The 18,889-nt window shown below is 38.7% G+C and overlaps 2 protein-coding genes across 2 annotated transcripts; both read right to left on the bottom strand.

Moving 5' to 3' along the window:
* Positions 1-2,050: 2,050 nt before the first annotated feature.
* On the bottom strand, positions 2,051-2,674 carry LOC145773729 (protein FAM200A-like). The gene has a single exon (XM_082584864.1). It carries the CDS (start codon positions 2,672-2,674, stop codon positions 2,051-2,053), a length of 624 nt encoding a protein of 207 aa, XP_082440990.1.
* A 211-nt stretch (positions 2,675-2,885) lies between these two features.
* Positions 2,886-3,500, bottom strand: LOC145773728 (protein FAM200C-like). Its single transcript, XM_082584863.1, has one exon. The coding sequence runs from the start codon at positions 3,498-3,500 to the stop codon at positions 2,886-2,888; it is 615 nt and encodes a 204-aa protein (XP_082440989.1).
* Positions 3,501-18,889: the final 15,389 nt, after the last annotated feature.

The following is an 18,889-nucleotide window of genomic DNA, read 5'->3' as shown; positions in this document are numbered from 1 at the left end:
TCGCACAAGCGGCATAATCAACACAACAACGGACTCGCGCAAACTGCATGGCGCACACACGTCCGTTGCCATAGAAACCCGATCAAAGGCGGGGAATATGCGCATCTTTTGTTTCATCTGCAACACGAAAACGGGCGTACTACAGCGAATTGAAACTTGAAAGCTGGTCAGTCATAAGTTGCGATATTGTAGTGAAAAGGGAGCAATGTCGAGTCGAAAACTTAATCAAACGTCTCTCTGTAACTATTTTTCAAGGGCTGTTTGCGGATGTCAGCAACTTTTAAATTTATTAAAGGTGACGTGCTGTTGAATTGATGTAAACATGAATGATTTTGCTTTCAACAGGTATATTTTCAAGCATATGATCAAGTTAGTATTTTCATTTCATTTACAGTATACCTTTTAGTAAACCTTTTCGTCTCTTGTTTCATGCTAATAAATCTAGTTCGTTGCTAAACTTTATGTTGCGCTTAGCTTAAAGAGTCGCAGTCCATCAACCGCTAGCCAACGCAGACGCATAGCATGTGTTTTGGTCGAGCTTTGTTTATAACGGTATTAACGGTAGGTCGAAACGTAATTAACGGTAAGTAAGTAAGTACGGTAAGTACGTAAGTAATTAACGGTAGGTCGAACGTAGCGATAACTCCGAGTGTGGCAAAAAAAGCAATCCTGGTGTGACGACATAATTACGTCATCCATCTGCGTGACATTTCGCTGAATTTACGTTGCTGCTGATGAAACACGCTTTCGCCCCCACGGCCAAAAAAATAGTTAGGCGCCTATGATTTTAACTATTCAAAAGTACTAGCTTATAGACATAAACATTATTTTTTTTGTAACATTTTCTTTGTTTTATTTTTCCTTCATATCTTAAATTTTTTTGAAGGTGATGCAACCTTGCCAAATTTCTTTCAACTCAATAACTTACTTCGGTCACAAGCACGTTTTAACGTTTGCGTTTTGTCGCTTCTACCTTTTTCTACACCTTTGCTATGTTGACGTGAATTGTCGCTTCTACCTTTGCTATGTTGACGTGTATTGTTTTTCATATGATGGTCAGAAATAAAAACAACCGAACTGACATGACGAATTTTAATTTAATTAATAGTTCAAACATTTTATTTTTATTCCTTTCTGCACGATTTCAACGTTTAGCGACGTTAAAACGATGTAAAAACGGCAATTGCAATTAGGCTACGGTACCCGATAATTTCCTTTTAAAAATTTCAAAAACTTGCCGAATAGGGCACTCGCCGAAAAGGGCTCTCGCCGAATAGGGCACTCGCCGAATCGGACTAGTCGAATCGGACTAGTCGAATCGGACTCGCCGAATCGGACTCGCCGAATCGGACTCGCCGAAACGGGCCATTCCGCCGAATCCACTCCACTGCAAAATCAAATTGAGAGAACGTGATAACCCACCAGTCGTGTATATGTATAACTCTGGCTCCACTTCAGGGTACACACTGCACAATATCCTGTCATGGCCGACATGTCGCTAGACAACTGACCATGGCCAACCTGTCGCAAGGACATCTTCACCACATGGGAGATCTTACACAACCGAATTTCTTACTAATCCGATTAACGCTTACCATAGTATGCCAGTGGTTTGTTAGACTCAAACTTGGACATAATTATGTTGATTTATTTCAGAACACAGCAGCAGAGTAATCTTAAACCTTCTAACTCCAATACCAGTTGATTGCTGAATGCTGATGTTTTTAATATTATGTGATGAAACCTTATATTCTTACTCTCCAAAACTCAGTAAGTAGGCTATAGGACGAAACCTCTAAACACCCATTGTGAAGCATTGTCCGAGTAAAAATATCTGTTTTTAAAAGTGGGTTGGAATTTTTCACTTGCATTTAGACTTTAGAGCAGTGGTTCTCAACCTTTTTGACCCACGGACTATTCTCAAGCTCGCCTATATATCTGCGGACTCAAGCTATATATTAACAAAAAATAGGTTTTTGATTTCTATCCAAGAGAGTTTAATACGGTATCAACAAAAAAAAGCAAGCACTGTTTTTCACTCAACACACACTCAATGAGAGCCTTGTCCTTGAACTTGCTTGACAAGTTTATCGAATTCCGGAATTATGGTTGTCAGTGCACATCTGATGTCATCTTCCGGTTGAAGTCTATTGCGATACTTTGTTTTGATCATCGTCAGAGTTGAAAAGCCAGATTCACACAGGTATGTGGTTGGAAATGGCAAAAGAGCTGTTGCAGCTTGCTTGCAAAGATCTGAATAACTAGGCTCCATCGACTGCACATTTGCCCAAAATTGAGTCAAAGAAGCCTTTTTAAACTTGTCTTTCCACATCTGTCGGCTTTGCAATTCAAGCAACTGTTCAGCAATGCAGTCCATATCTGAATGAAGTTCTAGCGCTGACACCTGAAAAGCATTCCGAACCCAATTAAAGATCCTGCAATAATCGTTGGAAGGAATATAACGATTCAATTCAGAAAGAAATGTGTTGAGGTGCTCAAGCAAGATGTGAAGAATGACGCCCAAATTGATATCTTTCTCTTCCACAAATAAGTTCAATCCTGGAAAAGCAGCTAACCTCCCACTTTTCATTCGATGCATCCACAGCTTTATTTTACGTTTGAATGCATCAATACTTTCCAAAACATCAAAAAATAGTTTCTCTTTTCCTTGCATAGAACTATTCAGTTGGTTTCATCATCATCATCATCGGCCATGCCTGAATAAGGCGTCGGCCACCGTGAGTCTCCACAACGATTGATTGTCCATACTTCTAATTAGGTTTTCAAAATTTTGGTTTGTCCATGTTGAAAGATTTTTGAAGATTTCCAAACGTGGACGTCCCCGGTGCCTCTGACCAGGAAATCGCCCCATCATTACCGAGTGTTCAATTCCGCGTTTGAATCGTTTGAACATGGCTGAAAACATTAGCCAAAAATAGCAACTTTGCAATCCATTCATCATCACGAAAGCGATTAGCAAGTTCATGATTTTGCTCTTTTAAAAAAGCATGGGTTTCCTCTTTAAGAGTAGCCACTCTCTCAAGCACCTTTCCTCGTGACAACCAACGAGCAGTTGAATGGAACAGAAGCCCACTGAGTTCCGCTCCCATTTCGTCACACAAAGCACGAAATAAGCGAGTGTTCAAAGGACCAGATTTAATATAATTCACCACAGTTATACAACCTCTTTGAAAACTATGGCAAGATTTTCTTGCATATCTTTTGTTGCCAAATTTTCTCTGTGGAGAAGACAACTGAACAACCGAAATGTTATTGTTTTTCTTTTCCACAAAACTCATGAAGCCTTTCTTACTTCCCATCATGGCTGGAGCACCATCAGCACAAACAGACACGCAATTAGACCACTCAAGCTGATGTTCTTCAAAGAAGTAATCCACTTTCTTGAATATTTCTTCTCCTGTGGTATTTTTAGCAAGTGGACGGCAAAACAGAAACTGCTCAACGAAATCATTTGTGTTAAAATATCGCACAAACACCATGAGCTGTGCATCACTTCCGATATCGGTTGTCTCATACAGTTACAAACTAAATCTTTCACAGCATCTTATGACAGCGATTGTTTGTTGCAGAACATTTCTTGAGAGTTTTTCGATACGCCGCTTCATGGTGTCGTTTGACAAAGGAACCATTTCCAGTTTGTTAGCAACAGCATCACCACACATTATCCTGGCCACTTCAACAGATGCTGGTTTAATCAAATTTTCTCCAGCTGTGTGAGGTGCTTTTGCACAAGCGATTTTCCATGTAACCGCAAAAGAAGCACGCACTGCATGACTGTGAGGATATACTATTTTCTCCCAAGCAGTTAGGCAATCAATGCGACTTCGCTTCAACTGATGCTCTTTTTCTTTAAATACTTCAAGAGATTTGTTAACAAAATTTCCATGGTTTGATTCTAGGTGCCGACAAAGTTTTGTGTCCTTTAAAGAGCTGTGAGCTAAGACTGTTAAGCACAACACACACTGCGGCCTCACTTCGCCATTCACCTCAATCGAAGTAAATCCAAGCTTCAAGTATTCATCATTACTGGGGTTTTTTTTCGGTCATTTATCGGTCATTGACCAATTTTTTAGCAAAATGTCCGAAAAAAATAGTCAATTCGGTCAAAACGTCAGAAAAAATATATAGTCACTTCGGCCAAAATGTCAGAAAAAATATGTATGCACGCAAATCGATTTCAGTGATTGCAAAGAAGCTTCTTGCACCACTCTACGCTTTTTTGTAGATACAATTGAAAATACAAGACGTAGACTTAGTGTTTGAACGTTGATCCAATATCTTATTGTATGTGATAACGTAAACTAAATACAGAAGTAACATTTCCCAAACGTGACTGACGTGGTGCTTTCAAGTGTGACGCAATGTTGCGTTGCCTAGGAAAGGTCAAACCGCTTGGTAGAGATTGATCGGTCTGTTCTGTCAATCGGGACATTTTCTCAGCATATTGCATATATTATCAATTTTTGAGCTGGTGGTCAACCCTTTCGAAATGTTATTGACCAGACCCAAGACGGACTATATAGAGGCCATGACAACGTACAATGGGATTGTTAAAACTGGGGGCAGATAGTGACGTCATAGTGCCATTGTCTTCAATTAAATTTCTCTACAGATGCTTCTATTTTGCAGTGCGTTTAGTTCAGGGTAGTCAGGAATTATTTTACTTTAATGAGTACCGGTACAGTAGCCTACTTAAGTTACAACTCAAAACTTGGTAGGAATGTGATTTATCGGTGTCCTACATCAGCATAAGGATGAGATAGATCGATATTTGAAATAGAAATAGCCTACTTTGATTTGTTTTGGTATTTCAAAATATGTTTTTTTAATCGTTTCAAAATCCAAGCAATTTCATTTGGTTATGCGTTTGAAACGATTGTGAATGACTGGAGAATCTCAGAACGTAGGCCTAATAAGCTGCCGGACTAAATTTGACCCAACACGTCTGACGTCTATATGAATGAGAGAGTCTCCTAGGCTACAAGTCAGCAGTTCTTGAGATCACCAGCTGAGTGTATGAAACTGCCATACAAAACTAATAGACTAGGCTACTAGTTTGAGAATCTCAAATAGGCCTGTCGCTGTCAGTTTCTGTGAGGTAGAAAACGAATAATTTACTTTTGCCTTTTCCGGAGTGTTTTTTTTATCATTTCATTTTGATTTGAAGCAAATTATATTTTCTTGGCTTCCCCTGAATCCATATTTTGGAGCTTTTTGCAATAAACAGATTGAAATCATCAGTCAAGAAGTTTTCCAACCCCCAGTGCAATTGCGTGGTAAGCTGCTTATCCGGTTGTTAATACAATGATTGTTTTTACGTTCATGGATGATTTGATTCGAAACAGCATAGCCTAACTGAATTGCTGGTCGTCATTTGAGCTATTAGGGCGGAGGGTCTCAGGAGCGCCGGAAGCGAGGGGGCGGATGCCCCCTGCCCTCAATTTTTCTGTGGATGGGGGGGGCAATGGTGCCCTTTTAAAGTCATGTAAGCTACTGCACATTTTGCAATACGATATAACAATTTCAGCTATTCGCTTTCAGCCTAATTATAATCTTTCGTTTCTGCGTCAAAATAATATTCAGGACACAAAATTCTGTATCACAGGTAGGTTAGCCTACGTCATTATAACATAGCATGATGCCCTTCCGTGCCATTGTTCTTTTTATACAGAACACTTGTATCATTACTCGATGATGAGCTAATGGATGAGCATTATTGCTATATATTAAAACTTTAAAAAAATTGGCCTTTCAGCAACAAAAGTGCTCTTTTTTCATAATCCTGCCCCCCCCCAGTCAAGAACCGTTCCGGCGCCCCTGGAGGGTCTACCCTTGAGCAACCCGGTTACCTTACTAGTAATGAGTCAGGATGCACCGTAAGTACCCATATTTTGAAATATGTTTGTTTTGAACAGCCTTGATGGATAGGCTATTTAACGTCCTAATACGTCTATATTTGATTCAATCTTATATTTGATTTGTTTTACGTTGTGAAGCATTGTTTGTGATATATTAGTACTCTTGTAAATGTGGTTAAGAAGTGCTGTGTCTTTAATTGCAATGGAAATTATAGTGAAGAAAATAAAGTTGCAGTGTTTAAACTGCCTAAATGCGAACCGGAACGTGATAGATGGCTTGCCACTATCCCAAGGGATAATACTCCCGATTCAAAGGACAACTTCGTTTGTGAACGCCATTGGCCAGAAAACTATCCTACCACAAAAGTGACATTATTGTGAGCTTTGAAAATGTCCTGGCTAATGCTTTTAGTGTCCAATTTCCTTTTTTAGCAGGTGATGATGTTGTATTTCGGGCTCATCAGACGCTTGTTTTTCAATGCAAGGAATTTATGCAAGATTCCGACATACCCAAGTTTGTGTTAAGAATTGATGACAATCTGAGCTTTGAAGCATTTCATTCTGGAGTAAAATGCTCTATAACGTGTCTATCAGCAAGTAAATGTTCCAGATGGTCACAAATTCAAGAAGCTGTGAGATTCTTGCATTATATGGAATTATCTCATCAACAAAGTATTAATCTTTTAACTAAGCGAGTCTTGGCTACGAGTAGCTGGTGCATTGTTTTTTTTAGATACTTTTTGCTAGTGAAGTTACCACTTTTTTAAATATCTCAGTGTTATCATGGCTGATCCATCGCAATTTTCAAGGTTGGGGTTGGTGTAGTACAATATCAAATGAACGATTTAATTGTATTTTTCCTTTTACAAGTTTGTGGTGGGCCCGTTTGATAAGAGATTAAAAAATATATAAATTGTGTACGAGTAGCGTACTTGGTGATTTATTTCAACTTTCAGTAGGCTACCGTTCTGTAACAACATATTAGTTTTTTAAAGCTGCCAGACAGTGCCACAGCTTTCGTTTCAGTGTTATAAATATTAGCCTAACGTACGGTTCAATTGAAGACAATGGCACTATGATGTCACTATCTGCCCCCAGTTTTAACAATCCCATTGTACGTTGTCATGGCCTCTATATTGTCCGTCTTGACCAGTCCTCGATAAACAACGAATTATCACTTTGTACGTTGATCCAATGTCTTATTGCTTGTGATAAATGCAAACATGAAAATAACACACTCAAAGACTTCAACTTTCTAGAAATGCCACTGTGTTTTCAAATCTTTCCTTCGAGTCGTGGAAAAAATTGATCTGTCGGGAAATTATCCCAGCATATTGCATATGTTGTTAACTTTGGAGTTGGTGATAACCTCTGTGAAATGTTTGACTCCACATCAATAGATAATGATTTTGTGTGATGGTTTTTGCAACGTCGTACTCCATTGAGTAGACGCAAAAAGCCCTACAAAAATATAACCGTTTGTAACTTTTTGATGAGCAGGTGGGAAATCATTTCAATTTAGCTGGAATTTTTTCGTTTTTGGTAAGTATTGAGTAGCCTCAGGGGCGTATCCCCAATGGAAGCCTCAATCCCTGTCAAAATTGAAAAAAGAAAAGATGATATTTTTCAGTAAAACGATTTCGTAATTTCTTAACCTGAATACAAATTAAAACAGCTTCCAACTCAGGCCTCGACACTGAAGGCGGCCAGCGCAAACATGGCCGCGATGGGTCTGCTACTATTCGGTGAGTCCGATTCGGTGAGAGCCTTTTTCGGTGAGAGCCCTATTCGGTGATTTTTTTGAATTTTTTTTTGAAAATTATTGGGTACCATAGCCTAATTAAAACCTCTAACCCCAAACCCCCTAACCTCAAACCCAAAACTCAAAAAAAAAAAACCCAAAACCCCCAAAACCTTCTAAGCTTCGTAACATTAAGTAACAATTCCATAAGGAGAGGCAATATACCAAAATTTTAAATATAAATTTTTAGGGGTCCACAACTGCTTCAAAGGCACCAAAAGGGGTCCACCAAGACAAAAAGGTTGAGAACCACTGTTTTAAACTTTGCATACACATTCTGGACGAAAAAAATATCTTTTTGGGTGGGTAATTTGGCTGGTCTTTCGCGTATATGTAACAGTGAAAATTTGGCTGCCAGAATGAAGCTTTGGTAAGCCATGCTTGGTTGCCGGAAAAGTAAATGAGTTTAGAGCCCTGTTGTAGTGTTATATGCTGCATTATTAGAACAAGCAAACACATTACATCATAACCATACACACGTTTTTCTCATTTAAACTTTAAATTGATATACTAGTGTGAAGTCGTCAGTAAGATTTATGCAGGTACCAAAAAGAGCATATTTATTGGCCTAACAATTTTTACATGAAACGGTTACAGAAATAGTACAATAGACACTTGTTATACATTTCTATGTTCGGGTCAGTGACGACAATGGATAAAATCATTAGGAATTAAGGGTCCACGTCTTTTGGGCGCAGACAGTTAGGCGCCGGTCAAATAGGCGCGCACACTGTGGCGTCAGGATATTAAGGTGCGGAGCACTGTGGCGCCCGTTCATTTAGGTAATTATTTGACTTCTATAACTAAAAGTGAACTCAGTCATGTTTGGAAACTTGAATAATTAATTTATTGATGAAGCTTTCGCCGAATCAAACCTGGACTAACAACAAATATATAAACGCCGAACAGGCGAACATGCCCATTAAAAAAACAATGCATGCAATTCCAGACCGACATTACTCGCTTAAGGTTTTTTTTTTATTACAAATGAAAAAAGGGAGAAGGGTAAAAACAAATGAAATCAACACAGCACCGAAACCCGAATCTCTCAGATTTTAATGAAAATTACATGATTTGAAGCCCTGTAACAAAAAATCATTTTCCCAAAATTTTGCCTTTCTACATCGAGTACTTTTCGAGATAGAGTGATTTGAAATTTTAGTCATTTTTACCACTTGATGGCACCATTTTTCACATTTTAACCCATATCTCGGCCAATTTTCATTGTAGACACACGGTTGATAGCTCATTTGAAAGGTAATTTTAAGCTCTACCAATCTATCTAAAAATAATGAAACTTTATTTAATAATGAAAGAGGAATGTTGTGTTCTTGGTTGTAAACTTCCGACAAGCATAGCAAAAATATATATTTTCAAAATCAAAATTTATATTTAAAATATATATTTTCAAAATCAAAATTTTTTTTATTTTTTTTAAAATTTGATTCTTCTTCTACAGCCATGCAAAATATTGTGTTGTGGTTTGACCATTCTGTGTGTTTTTCAATCAATTCATTTTCCTTGCTCTAACAATTCACCATAGTTTGCTCTGCATGACATTGTAGCCTATTAGGATGCATTGTATAGCCTATCTTGTCTGTACTGTAGCTATCTTGAAAGGACACTAGGCAAGGGGCATGCATGGTATGTGGATTTCAGGTTGTCATATACAATGCAGTGTGCCTTCTAGATTCTAGAATCTTGATCTACTGAAACAATGTTTGCTTTCTACTACAAAACTATCAGTCAGATGTAAAAATATATTACCTATTGGCCATTGCATAGTTTGCGCTGGTTAAGCCAGCATAAAATCGATAGCCATGATGTTTGGCAACACATATACGGTTGTGTTCTTTCCATCGTGCAAACAATGCTTCAAAAGTTAATTTGAATCATTTCTTTACAATAGTTAGCTACAAACACCTACTTGCTCGCCTAGCTTGCAACCCTGCTCAGTGCTCAACCAAAATGTTTTCTTGGACTAGCCTATGCGATAAATGTAGTCATATCAATGACCTTAAACGTATGATCACGGAAATATTTGAAGAAAACCTGCTCGTTGATTCAATCACATACAAAGCATGGGTGTCTGTTGAAATAAATAAATAAAAACAACTGAACTGTTGACCGCACACATTTGGAAACCTTAATAGACCCCTAGACAAATTTGTAGAGAGCCTGTTGGAAAAACTATGGATCCTTCAAAGACATGATTTTATAGCTAAGCAACAATCTGCAAGTTTGAATCGAATGAAACAACAAATTGATGGCTCTGTTATAATTTTGGGTGTTTTTGCTGAAAATTACTCTTTTTTTGTGCAAGATGCTGCTCAAAGTTATCATTGGACATGGACAAATATGCAGGCTACCGTTCACCCATTGTAATTTACCACAATTTCCCTACTACTGAAGATCCATCTACGGTACTTCTCTGAAACACATTTGTTTGGCCCTAATTTCTGATACTCTTCATCACAATGCTGTAACTGTTCACACCTTTCAACGTCATCTATTCAAATATTTGCAATTATTTAAGTTTCTTGTAAAACAGGCAATCTATTTTACCATCACATGGAAAAGGCCGCTGTGATGGAGTAGGAGGTACCATAAAACACTTGGCTGCCAAAGCCAGCCTACAAAGAGTGTCTGATGATCACATTCAAACATCAACGCAACTTTTTGTTTGGGCAGAAAAGAGCTTAACAATAAGTGAAATGTTTGTATGTTGAAGATGAAGAAATTAAACGACATGCATCGGACCTTGAAGAAAAGTTTTCCTATGCAAACCCGATTCCAGGTACACAAAAATTACATTTCTTTGAACCACTGACGAAATCTACTGAGAAGCTCGTCGTCGTCGTCGTCTGAGCTTCTGGGGCCGAGGGTCTATCCTTTTACCACCCCAGATTCACGATGTTTCCGGACTACACTGGAAGGCTGCTAGAGAGCAGCCAGTCTTTAGTTTCATCATCCATGACGCGCAGACCTTCCACTCCGTTAGGTGGCTTGAAGATGGTACAGTCATTGATGATGTGGTCTGCGGTCTGTTCCTCGGCACCACATTCACAGGAGGAGGAAGAAGCCATTCCCCATTGGTGCATGGTTGAGCGGAAAAGCCCGACGCCCGTACGGAGACGGTTGAGGCGCACCCATGCCTGTCTCTGTAGTGTCAGGCCGATGGGGCGTGTGTCGGCGTCGGGGATGAATGAATGGAGTCTGGTGGTGCTTGACCTCCATTCAGAATGCCATTTATGGTCCGCCCAAGTAGCCGCAGAGATGTCTTGTTCGTCAGCTTCGTTGATCAGAAGTCGAGCGGCTGGCACAAATGGGTGTCTTGATTTCAGTCGGCGGGGGTGCCCGTTTGGGAAGGCAGAGATCTTGTGGTGGAGAAGATGATTAGGCTCCAGTGCCCGTCGACCGAGGGACAGAGTGGCTTCTTCGCGACGAAGCTCAGCAGGTTGGATGCCAGCGAGAATGGGGAGATTGTCCAATGGTGTGGGACGCAGGCATCCGGTCACTGTGCGCAGGGCGCTGTTTATGGCAGTGTCGATGTTGTGGCAGTGAGCACTGCGGCACCAGACAGGTGCACAGTACTCTGCTGAAGAGTAGACAAGGGCTAAGGCTGCTATTCGAAAAGTGTCAGCCCTCGCCCCCCAGCTAGAGCCTGCCAGGCGCTTCAGTAATGCAGCGCGAGATGTCAGTTTCTTGCGCAGTGACACCAAATGGTGGCGGTATGTGAGCGATCTGTCTAATGTCACCCCAAGATACCTTGGCTCGGGGCAGAAGGACAGAGGTTTTCCGTTGTTGTGGACATGTAGCTCACGATCAGCTTCCCGATTGTGTAGGTGGAAAGCTGCCGCCACAGTTTTGGTTTCGCTGAGTTTCAGTCGCCAGTTGATAGTCAACTGAGAGTTGATAGTCAACTGAGAAGCTGATAGTCAAAGAATATTCATCGTCATCCAATTTTTCCATCGTAACAATCAACAACAAACACAGTTCAAAAATGTTACAATGGGAAGAAATTACATCATATATATGTTACATGTGTATTGTGTGTATGAGAAGAATTGGTGGCTAGCATATGTTTAGAAGAAGTTCATGAGTAATGACGAGCTTGAACTAAAATTTCTGCATCTATATACATTCCACATGGTCCTGTATCATCATATTCATTGCCAAGAAAAGATGGTGTTCTGATAGTGCCACGCAATTCTCTATTTTCATCAGTGGATCCTCAAACTACTGCAAGCTCTGGAAGGACATATTCCCTCACCAACAACAAGTTGTTGCATGCCGAACAGATGCTAGCTTTAAAAATTCAATTGCAACTTGAACAGTGAACTAACGTGTAATGCAGTGTTCCCACCAAAGTCAGTTATTTAGGTAAAATATGTATTTTAAGCAATATTCTAGGACTACATCTAAAAGTTTTAAAGGTTTTGTGCAACTTAGAACTTTCATTTGAAATCAATCAGCAAATCAATTCTGTTGATTAGGAGGTGTGTCTACGTCATTTGGTGGGCATAGCCCTATACAGTCCCGGTACTTTCTACTTTGCATGCAAATTAACAGTACGATCACGATAACAAAGATTCAGTGTTCGTACTTTTGGCATACTGGTACTCGATTTTCGTGGTTAAAAATGAAAGTTAATGCATTGCTATGAAATAGCTGCTGCTTGGAATTTGTGCCAGAACTTTTGTTTTCGCGATAATGTTACAATTTTGCATGCAAAGTATAGAGCCATGCCCACCCAATGACGTAAGCACACCTCCTAATCGCCAAAATTGATTTGATGATTGCTTCCAATCAAATAAAGTTGCATAAGTTTCATTGGCATGTTTGTAAAGTGTGGATTTTTTGGTATTTTATAAACTACAGTTAGCTTTGAGTGGATTTCCCCTGTAACAAAAATTAATATTATTAAAACCTTGGAGGGAACACTGATGTAATGTATGTATATTGCATATTTTTGACTTGTTCAAATAAAGTGACCAGCTTTTACTGTTTGGATATTTTATTAGTGGTCCAGTAGTGAGTTATGTCCACTAAAATTATTTATATTTGCTTATAGTTAACCTCTGAAGGTAACGGTCGACAATATCATTGCTTAATCATGAATTTTTATCATTATATCTTGGCTATTGGATTTCATCTTTAGAACCTACAAAAAGCTATGTTGTACAATATTATTTAAAAATTTCCTGACACACGCAATACAAACTGCTACAGTAGCCAACTTCATTCCTCAAGCTGAATTTGTATTTTTCAAAATGTTGCAGCATTGCGAAAATATAGAAATAATTTAAATCATCTGCCTCGGTACAACTCCCAGTCTCTTCTTGCTTAATTATATTAAAGACACACTGTATGAAGAGTTGAAGACCTCCTCTTCATCGAAGCTGTACTTATTTATAATTAAGATATCTCAGCATTTAGCTTGTTACTAATTCCCATGTAAGTTATCCTACGTATAAAAAATTTAGTAAGGATAAACAAAAAAAAAAAAAAATTGACTAAGGAAAATAAAATTATTAAAAAACACACAGAATGGTCAAAACACAACGCAATATTTTGCATGGCTGTAGAAGAAGAATCAAATTTTAAAAAAAATTTGATTTTGAAAATATGTATTTTTGCTGTGCTCGTCGGAAGTTTACAACCAAGAACACAACATTCCTCTTTCATTATTAAATAAAGTTTCATTATTTTTAAATAGATTGATAGAGCTTAAAATTACCTTTCAAATGAACTATCAACCATGTCTCTACAATGAAAATTGGCCGAGATATGGGTTAAAATGTGAAAAATAGCGCCATCAAGTGGTGAAAATGACTAAAATTTCAAATCACTCTATCTCGAAAAGTACTCGATGTAGAAAGACAAAATTTTGGGAAAATGATTTTTTCATACATTTTTACTAATGATGTGATTTTCATCACAATCGGTGTCGTCGAGGTTTTAAAATGCAAAATTTTGTGTTGATTTCATTTGTTTTCACCCAGAAGTTCTTTGTAACGGTCGCTAAATTTCTATTTACTTTTGATAAAATTTATAAAACAACATCAAATGAGCATATAGATTACTGATGTGTTGCTAGGGTGCAACCTAGTTCGTACCCTGAACAGTTCGTACCCTGAAAAGATCGAGAGAAAAAATTCAAAAAAGCCGAAGTTGCTATTTGCAGTTTCCGCAAACAAACAAACTGAAAAGACTGATAGAAAAAAATAGAACAAATCCGAAGTCGCTGATTGCAGTTTCCGTTTTTCTGCTGTTTCCGCAAACATTTTAAAATTTTCGGTAATGATCCTAAAAGTTTGCCGAAGTCGCTGATCAGAGTTTCCGCAAACATTTTGAAAAGATTAAGGTTAGGAAAAAAATGAGAGCAAAAATTGAAAAAAGCCGAAGTAGCTAATTGGAGTTTCCGCAAACAAACAAACTAAAAAGATTGAGAGAAAAAAATAAAACAAAGCCGAAGTCGCTGATCGCAGTTTCCGCAAACATTTTAAAAGGGTTAGGGTTGAGATCGGAGTTTCCGCAAACATTTTAAAATTTCTGGTAATGATCCTGAAAGTTTTTGTTTGTTTGCGGAAACTGCAATCAGCGACTTTGGCTTTGCAGGCCTCAAAACAACTTTTTTTTCCGGCGGCCAAACGTGTCCGACTGAAGCAAGCTGTTCAGCGGCCAATCACGAGCACATGGCGGCCATTGGAACTTCGACACGCATCAACATACAGTCTTTGAAATTAGAACATTTTTACTTCGGCAGAAACGTTGCCGATGCCAAACGACAAAAGTTGAAATTGCCTCGGCAATTGCTGTGAACGTTTATTACGAAACAACTGTACAAAAACATGTTAAACGAGAAGCGAAAAATATACTAGAGTAGTCTATCACGACCGCACTGTTTGATTTGTTGTGATGTAATTATGCCAAAAGTAGCAATAAAGCGAGATACGCACGTCGCACGCTGTTACAGTAGTTCACGTTAAATAACTCACGGGGGGAAAGTAAGTTAATTTTGGGTTGATTCAACGTTCGAGTCAGCACAAACCAATTTAATTTTCCCGGCGGGTTATATTGCATAACAACAATGCCCAATAAGAAAGTTACGTTTGTTTTACATTAATTCGACATCTAGCAACGTTGAATTATCATAAAATAACGTCAATTGCTCAACCAGGTACCGGTAACAAATTAATAGCTTCCTGCGAGAAGATTGCCTCAATTTACGTATACACTAACATAATTTCGGCACAATTGGGATACTGCGAACAACACAAAGTTTGTTTCATAAAGAATTAGCTGTCAGAATCAGAATCATCAGATGCTGTATCGGAGGATGAGGTTGTCGCATCATCACTGGAATCGGACACATCAAGAGGCTCATCGCTTGGCTGTAAATCTACACCATCTTCGTCGTTCGCAATGAAGCGTCCACGTTTTGCGGCTTTCGGGCATTGATACCAATCCACACGCCTCTTTTTTTTCATAGAGATCCATCAGGTGTTGAATAAGGAACAAATCAATGGATGTGCCATAACGACTGGGAGGAATGTCTAACCCTAACCATACAAGCCTTTGTGTGGTCTCAGCATTTTTATTGCCGACGCTAATGCGCCATTTGCCGACGCTAATTTCGAAAACTGAATATATCGCATCAATAAAGTGTATTGTGATGTCACTTGCATCCTGCGGATGTCAGACATCAGCTGCTTGGTCAATCAATAATGTTAACAATTCAAGCATAGACAGTGTGTAGCCTATTGTGATTTATCTGGTACTTTGACTGCTTTCTAATCCTTTGTGATTAAAAGTGGCAAAGTACTTTATTCACAAGACCGCTTGCGTAAAATTTTCTTGGAACTTCATGGCGGACATACGCGGTCGACGGAAGGGTGATACCCGGCGGACAAAATGTCGGTTTTTGTAGGTTAATCGCGGTCATGGCCGCGATGGCCGCCTTCAGTTTTGAGGCCTGCTTTGTGCTATTTTTTCTCTCGATTTTTTCAGAGGAAAATTTTAAAATATTTGCGAAAACTCCGATCAGCGACTTCGGCTTTTTTTAATTTTTTCTCTTGATCTTTTTAGAGTACGAACTGTTTAGGGCATACGCGCCGACTTTCGGGGGAACCGGGGGGCGGCGCCCCCTGTAAATTTATGGTTGAGGGGCAACAGAAATGGTTATTACAAGTGGTGTTTCAAAGATAAAACACTTGGCGAAGTAGATTTACATCATTTATTTTAAATGGACAAAAGAATGCCAAAAGCGAAAAACAGCCTACGTTGTTTTTGCTCGCAAAACAGCAGCTGATCGCATGGCTTTCTCTGGAACGTGAATTACCGTACTAAATGAGATGCGCATGCTCAAAGTCACAGTGCTTATCTTGTCACGCCTGAGGAGCAACTTTAAAGTTAAAATGCGTGGTAGCGAAAAAGCGAATGCGAGGTTGAATGTTCATTCTCATTTCACGAGTTATCCAAACGTCCGTGAGATTTTCTGTGACTTCAAACATGAAATCGATTTTAGCAAACTTTATCGAGTTGAAACTACGACACAATGAACAAATAGGTGAATACAGCTTAAAGAAAAAATGCATTTTTCAAAACTGTCATCCGTGTTTTACTTCAATAAGCATTGTATTGATGTATACATTTTCACACTATATACATCAACAATTATGAGAGAACTGCACTACCGGTATTCAATAATAGACTATAAAGACATACGATAAAAAAACAGAAGAGAAAACACTTCACCGTTGTTAACGCTTTGAAGGTACGGTAAGTAATTAGCAGAACGAGCAAAACGAGGTAAATAAAACCGATAGCGGGTTTCCACTCTGCTTGAAACCATGATTTTTTGCATTTTATTTCGATAACTTCACTGTCTTGATCGTTCTTATTCACTCGCACGAAAAGGAAATGAATCGGCTTGTTTTCCAACTGTTCCAATTATGAGCTAACAATATCAAAATGTTTACGATAAGGCGTACTGCATGCGTAAAACTTTGAATGGTTTCAAGCAGCGGTTCTAATAAATTCGATTTGCGACCTAGGTGTCAATATAAACAAGACAGTAAGCTTAAACAAAGACTATTTTAATTAAGCAATATGGTTGTGACGTCATCACCTTTCTCGCCCCCCAAAGTTTTGTGAAAAGTCGACGCCTATGGTTCAGGGTACCAACTAGGTTGCATCCTGTTTGATACTGTGGGCTGTGTGCTAACATTGTAGGCCTAAGTAGCTCATAACATAATTTCATCAATCTCATCAATCGTCAAGTGCGTTGCAAATTTAGCAAATTCCTCTTAATGTGTTGCTACGAAACTTATGTAACATATGATTCCATAAGGAGACGCGATATACCAAAATTTCAAATAGAAATTTTCATGAGTTCGTGACCACTTCGAAAGTACCAAAAGGAGTCCAAAGACAAAAAGGTTAAGAACCATTGTTGTAGAGGCTCTTGACACAGGGCCGATTACCGAGATTGGCAGAGTGAAGTTTTCCGATTGTTGAAGTGTTGTTGCCAGGGAATTATTCCATTCACTAAGTGCCGCTGAATGGAGAGCAGTCATGAAAGTGCAAGCCAGTAGTAAAGATTTCATAATAAAGATGTCATATCTCATTGTGTGTCGCACAATAAAACTTGCATTAAAAGTGGGTTACGAACTGAAAAAGGTTTGGAAGCACTGCCTTATCCACGTCAGCACAGTTACGCAACCCTTATAAATATTTTCTATTAATGACATAGCTTCAATACTAGTCTGATACCATACTACGCACACAAAGCCAAGTACGGTAACATAAACAGATTTAACATATTTACGTTTAATTTTGACACTCACAGAAGAAAAACTACCATATCAAATTTTCTATTAAGATGAAACCATCTGTTAAGCAACTAACTTTGACTAAGTTAAAAATTAATTTTTAATTTGAAAGAGAACCAAAATGGCAAATAAAAAACAATTAGAAAAACTACTGTTTAACTCTATGATTGGTCAATGGTCATTGATACCTGAACACTTCCGATAGCTCAAAAAACAGGGCAATCTTTCAAGAATATCAGATTCATCCGATCTATAACAGTGGTATGTCCATTGGTGCTGTTGATAAAAACTTCTCTCAATGACTAAACTCAAATACCAAAATTTTAGTTTCATGTCTAATGATTCGGATTTAATTTGACACGCTGTTTCATATGTTAAAGGTTTCACTTCCATTCCATAATGCCATCCAACACCTGTGCTATCATCTCAAGTTCATACTTTACAAAAATTTAAACTCGTTGTTAAAATATACGCTACTTGAAAACAATGTTTACGAAATTGCATCAAAACTTCACATCTGCGGGCGGGGCGACAATTATTCCTACTGGTCACGTGATTAATCTCGTTCCATGATGGTAAATAGTACGTTAAATTTTCAAATCATTTATGGAATAAAATGACCAACCACCCGCAGTTTAACTTAAAGTAGTTCCAGAACATAGGATATACAAGCAAGAATCAGCAACCAAAAAATAGATACAACAACCAATCGATACGCTTTATATATTATTGCTATTAAGTAACTTTTGTTGTCAACTTTCTATCATTTCTACTGTTTTCTTTGTCTCTTTTAGACTATGTGAAGGGTTTGAGCTAATATTTTCAGTGAAACCATCTGTTAAGCAACTAACCACTCGGCCACGTCGGCAGCCGTGGCCGAGTGGTTAGCGCGTTGGGCTCGCAGTTGAGAGCCTGCATGTTCGACTCCAGCCACCCGCACTTGCTGTTGTTTCTTGGGCAAGAAACTTTACGATAATTGCCTACAGTGCTGCAATTTGGTCGATTTCGAGTAATGGGTAGTACCAAATTTAAGTCATAAGTAGAGTAGACAAGCGGAAACAGACATTGTCGTCGGCTGCAGTGTGGGTAAGGTGTATGTCGGAAGGCGTACACGTACACCGATGCATAGCGCTCAAGTCCGCTTTCCGCAATGCAGAATAGCCTAAAGATATGAAAAACAAACAAACAATTCGGTTGAGTCGCGCCGGCCAAAATACATTGTGAAACTCTCATTGTGAAACGAGATAACAAAAAATAGTTGACAGCGCTGTCACTTCAGTCAATTAAAAAAAATGACGGCGCTAGCCTCAGCGTTAACGTACAACACTGAGCTAACGCATCAAGAGCGTTCCCCTCAAGACCATCAACACTTT

Source organism: Aplidium turbinatum, chromosome 7, assembly GCF_918807975.1.
Source record: "Aplidium turbinatum chromosome 7, kaAplTurb1.1, whole genome shotgun sequence".
In the NCBI taxonomy this organism is placed as follows: domain Eukaryota; kingdom Metazoa; phylum Chordata; class Ascidiacea; order Aplousobranchia; family Polyclinidae; genus Aplidium; species Aplidium turbinatum.
This window is presented reverse-complemented; position numbering and strand designations above follow the sequence as displayed.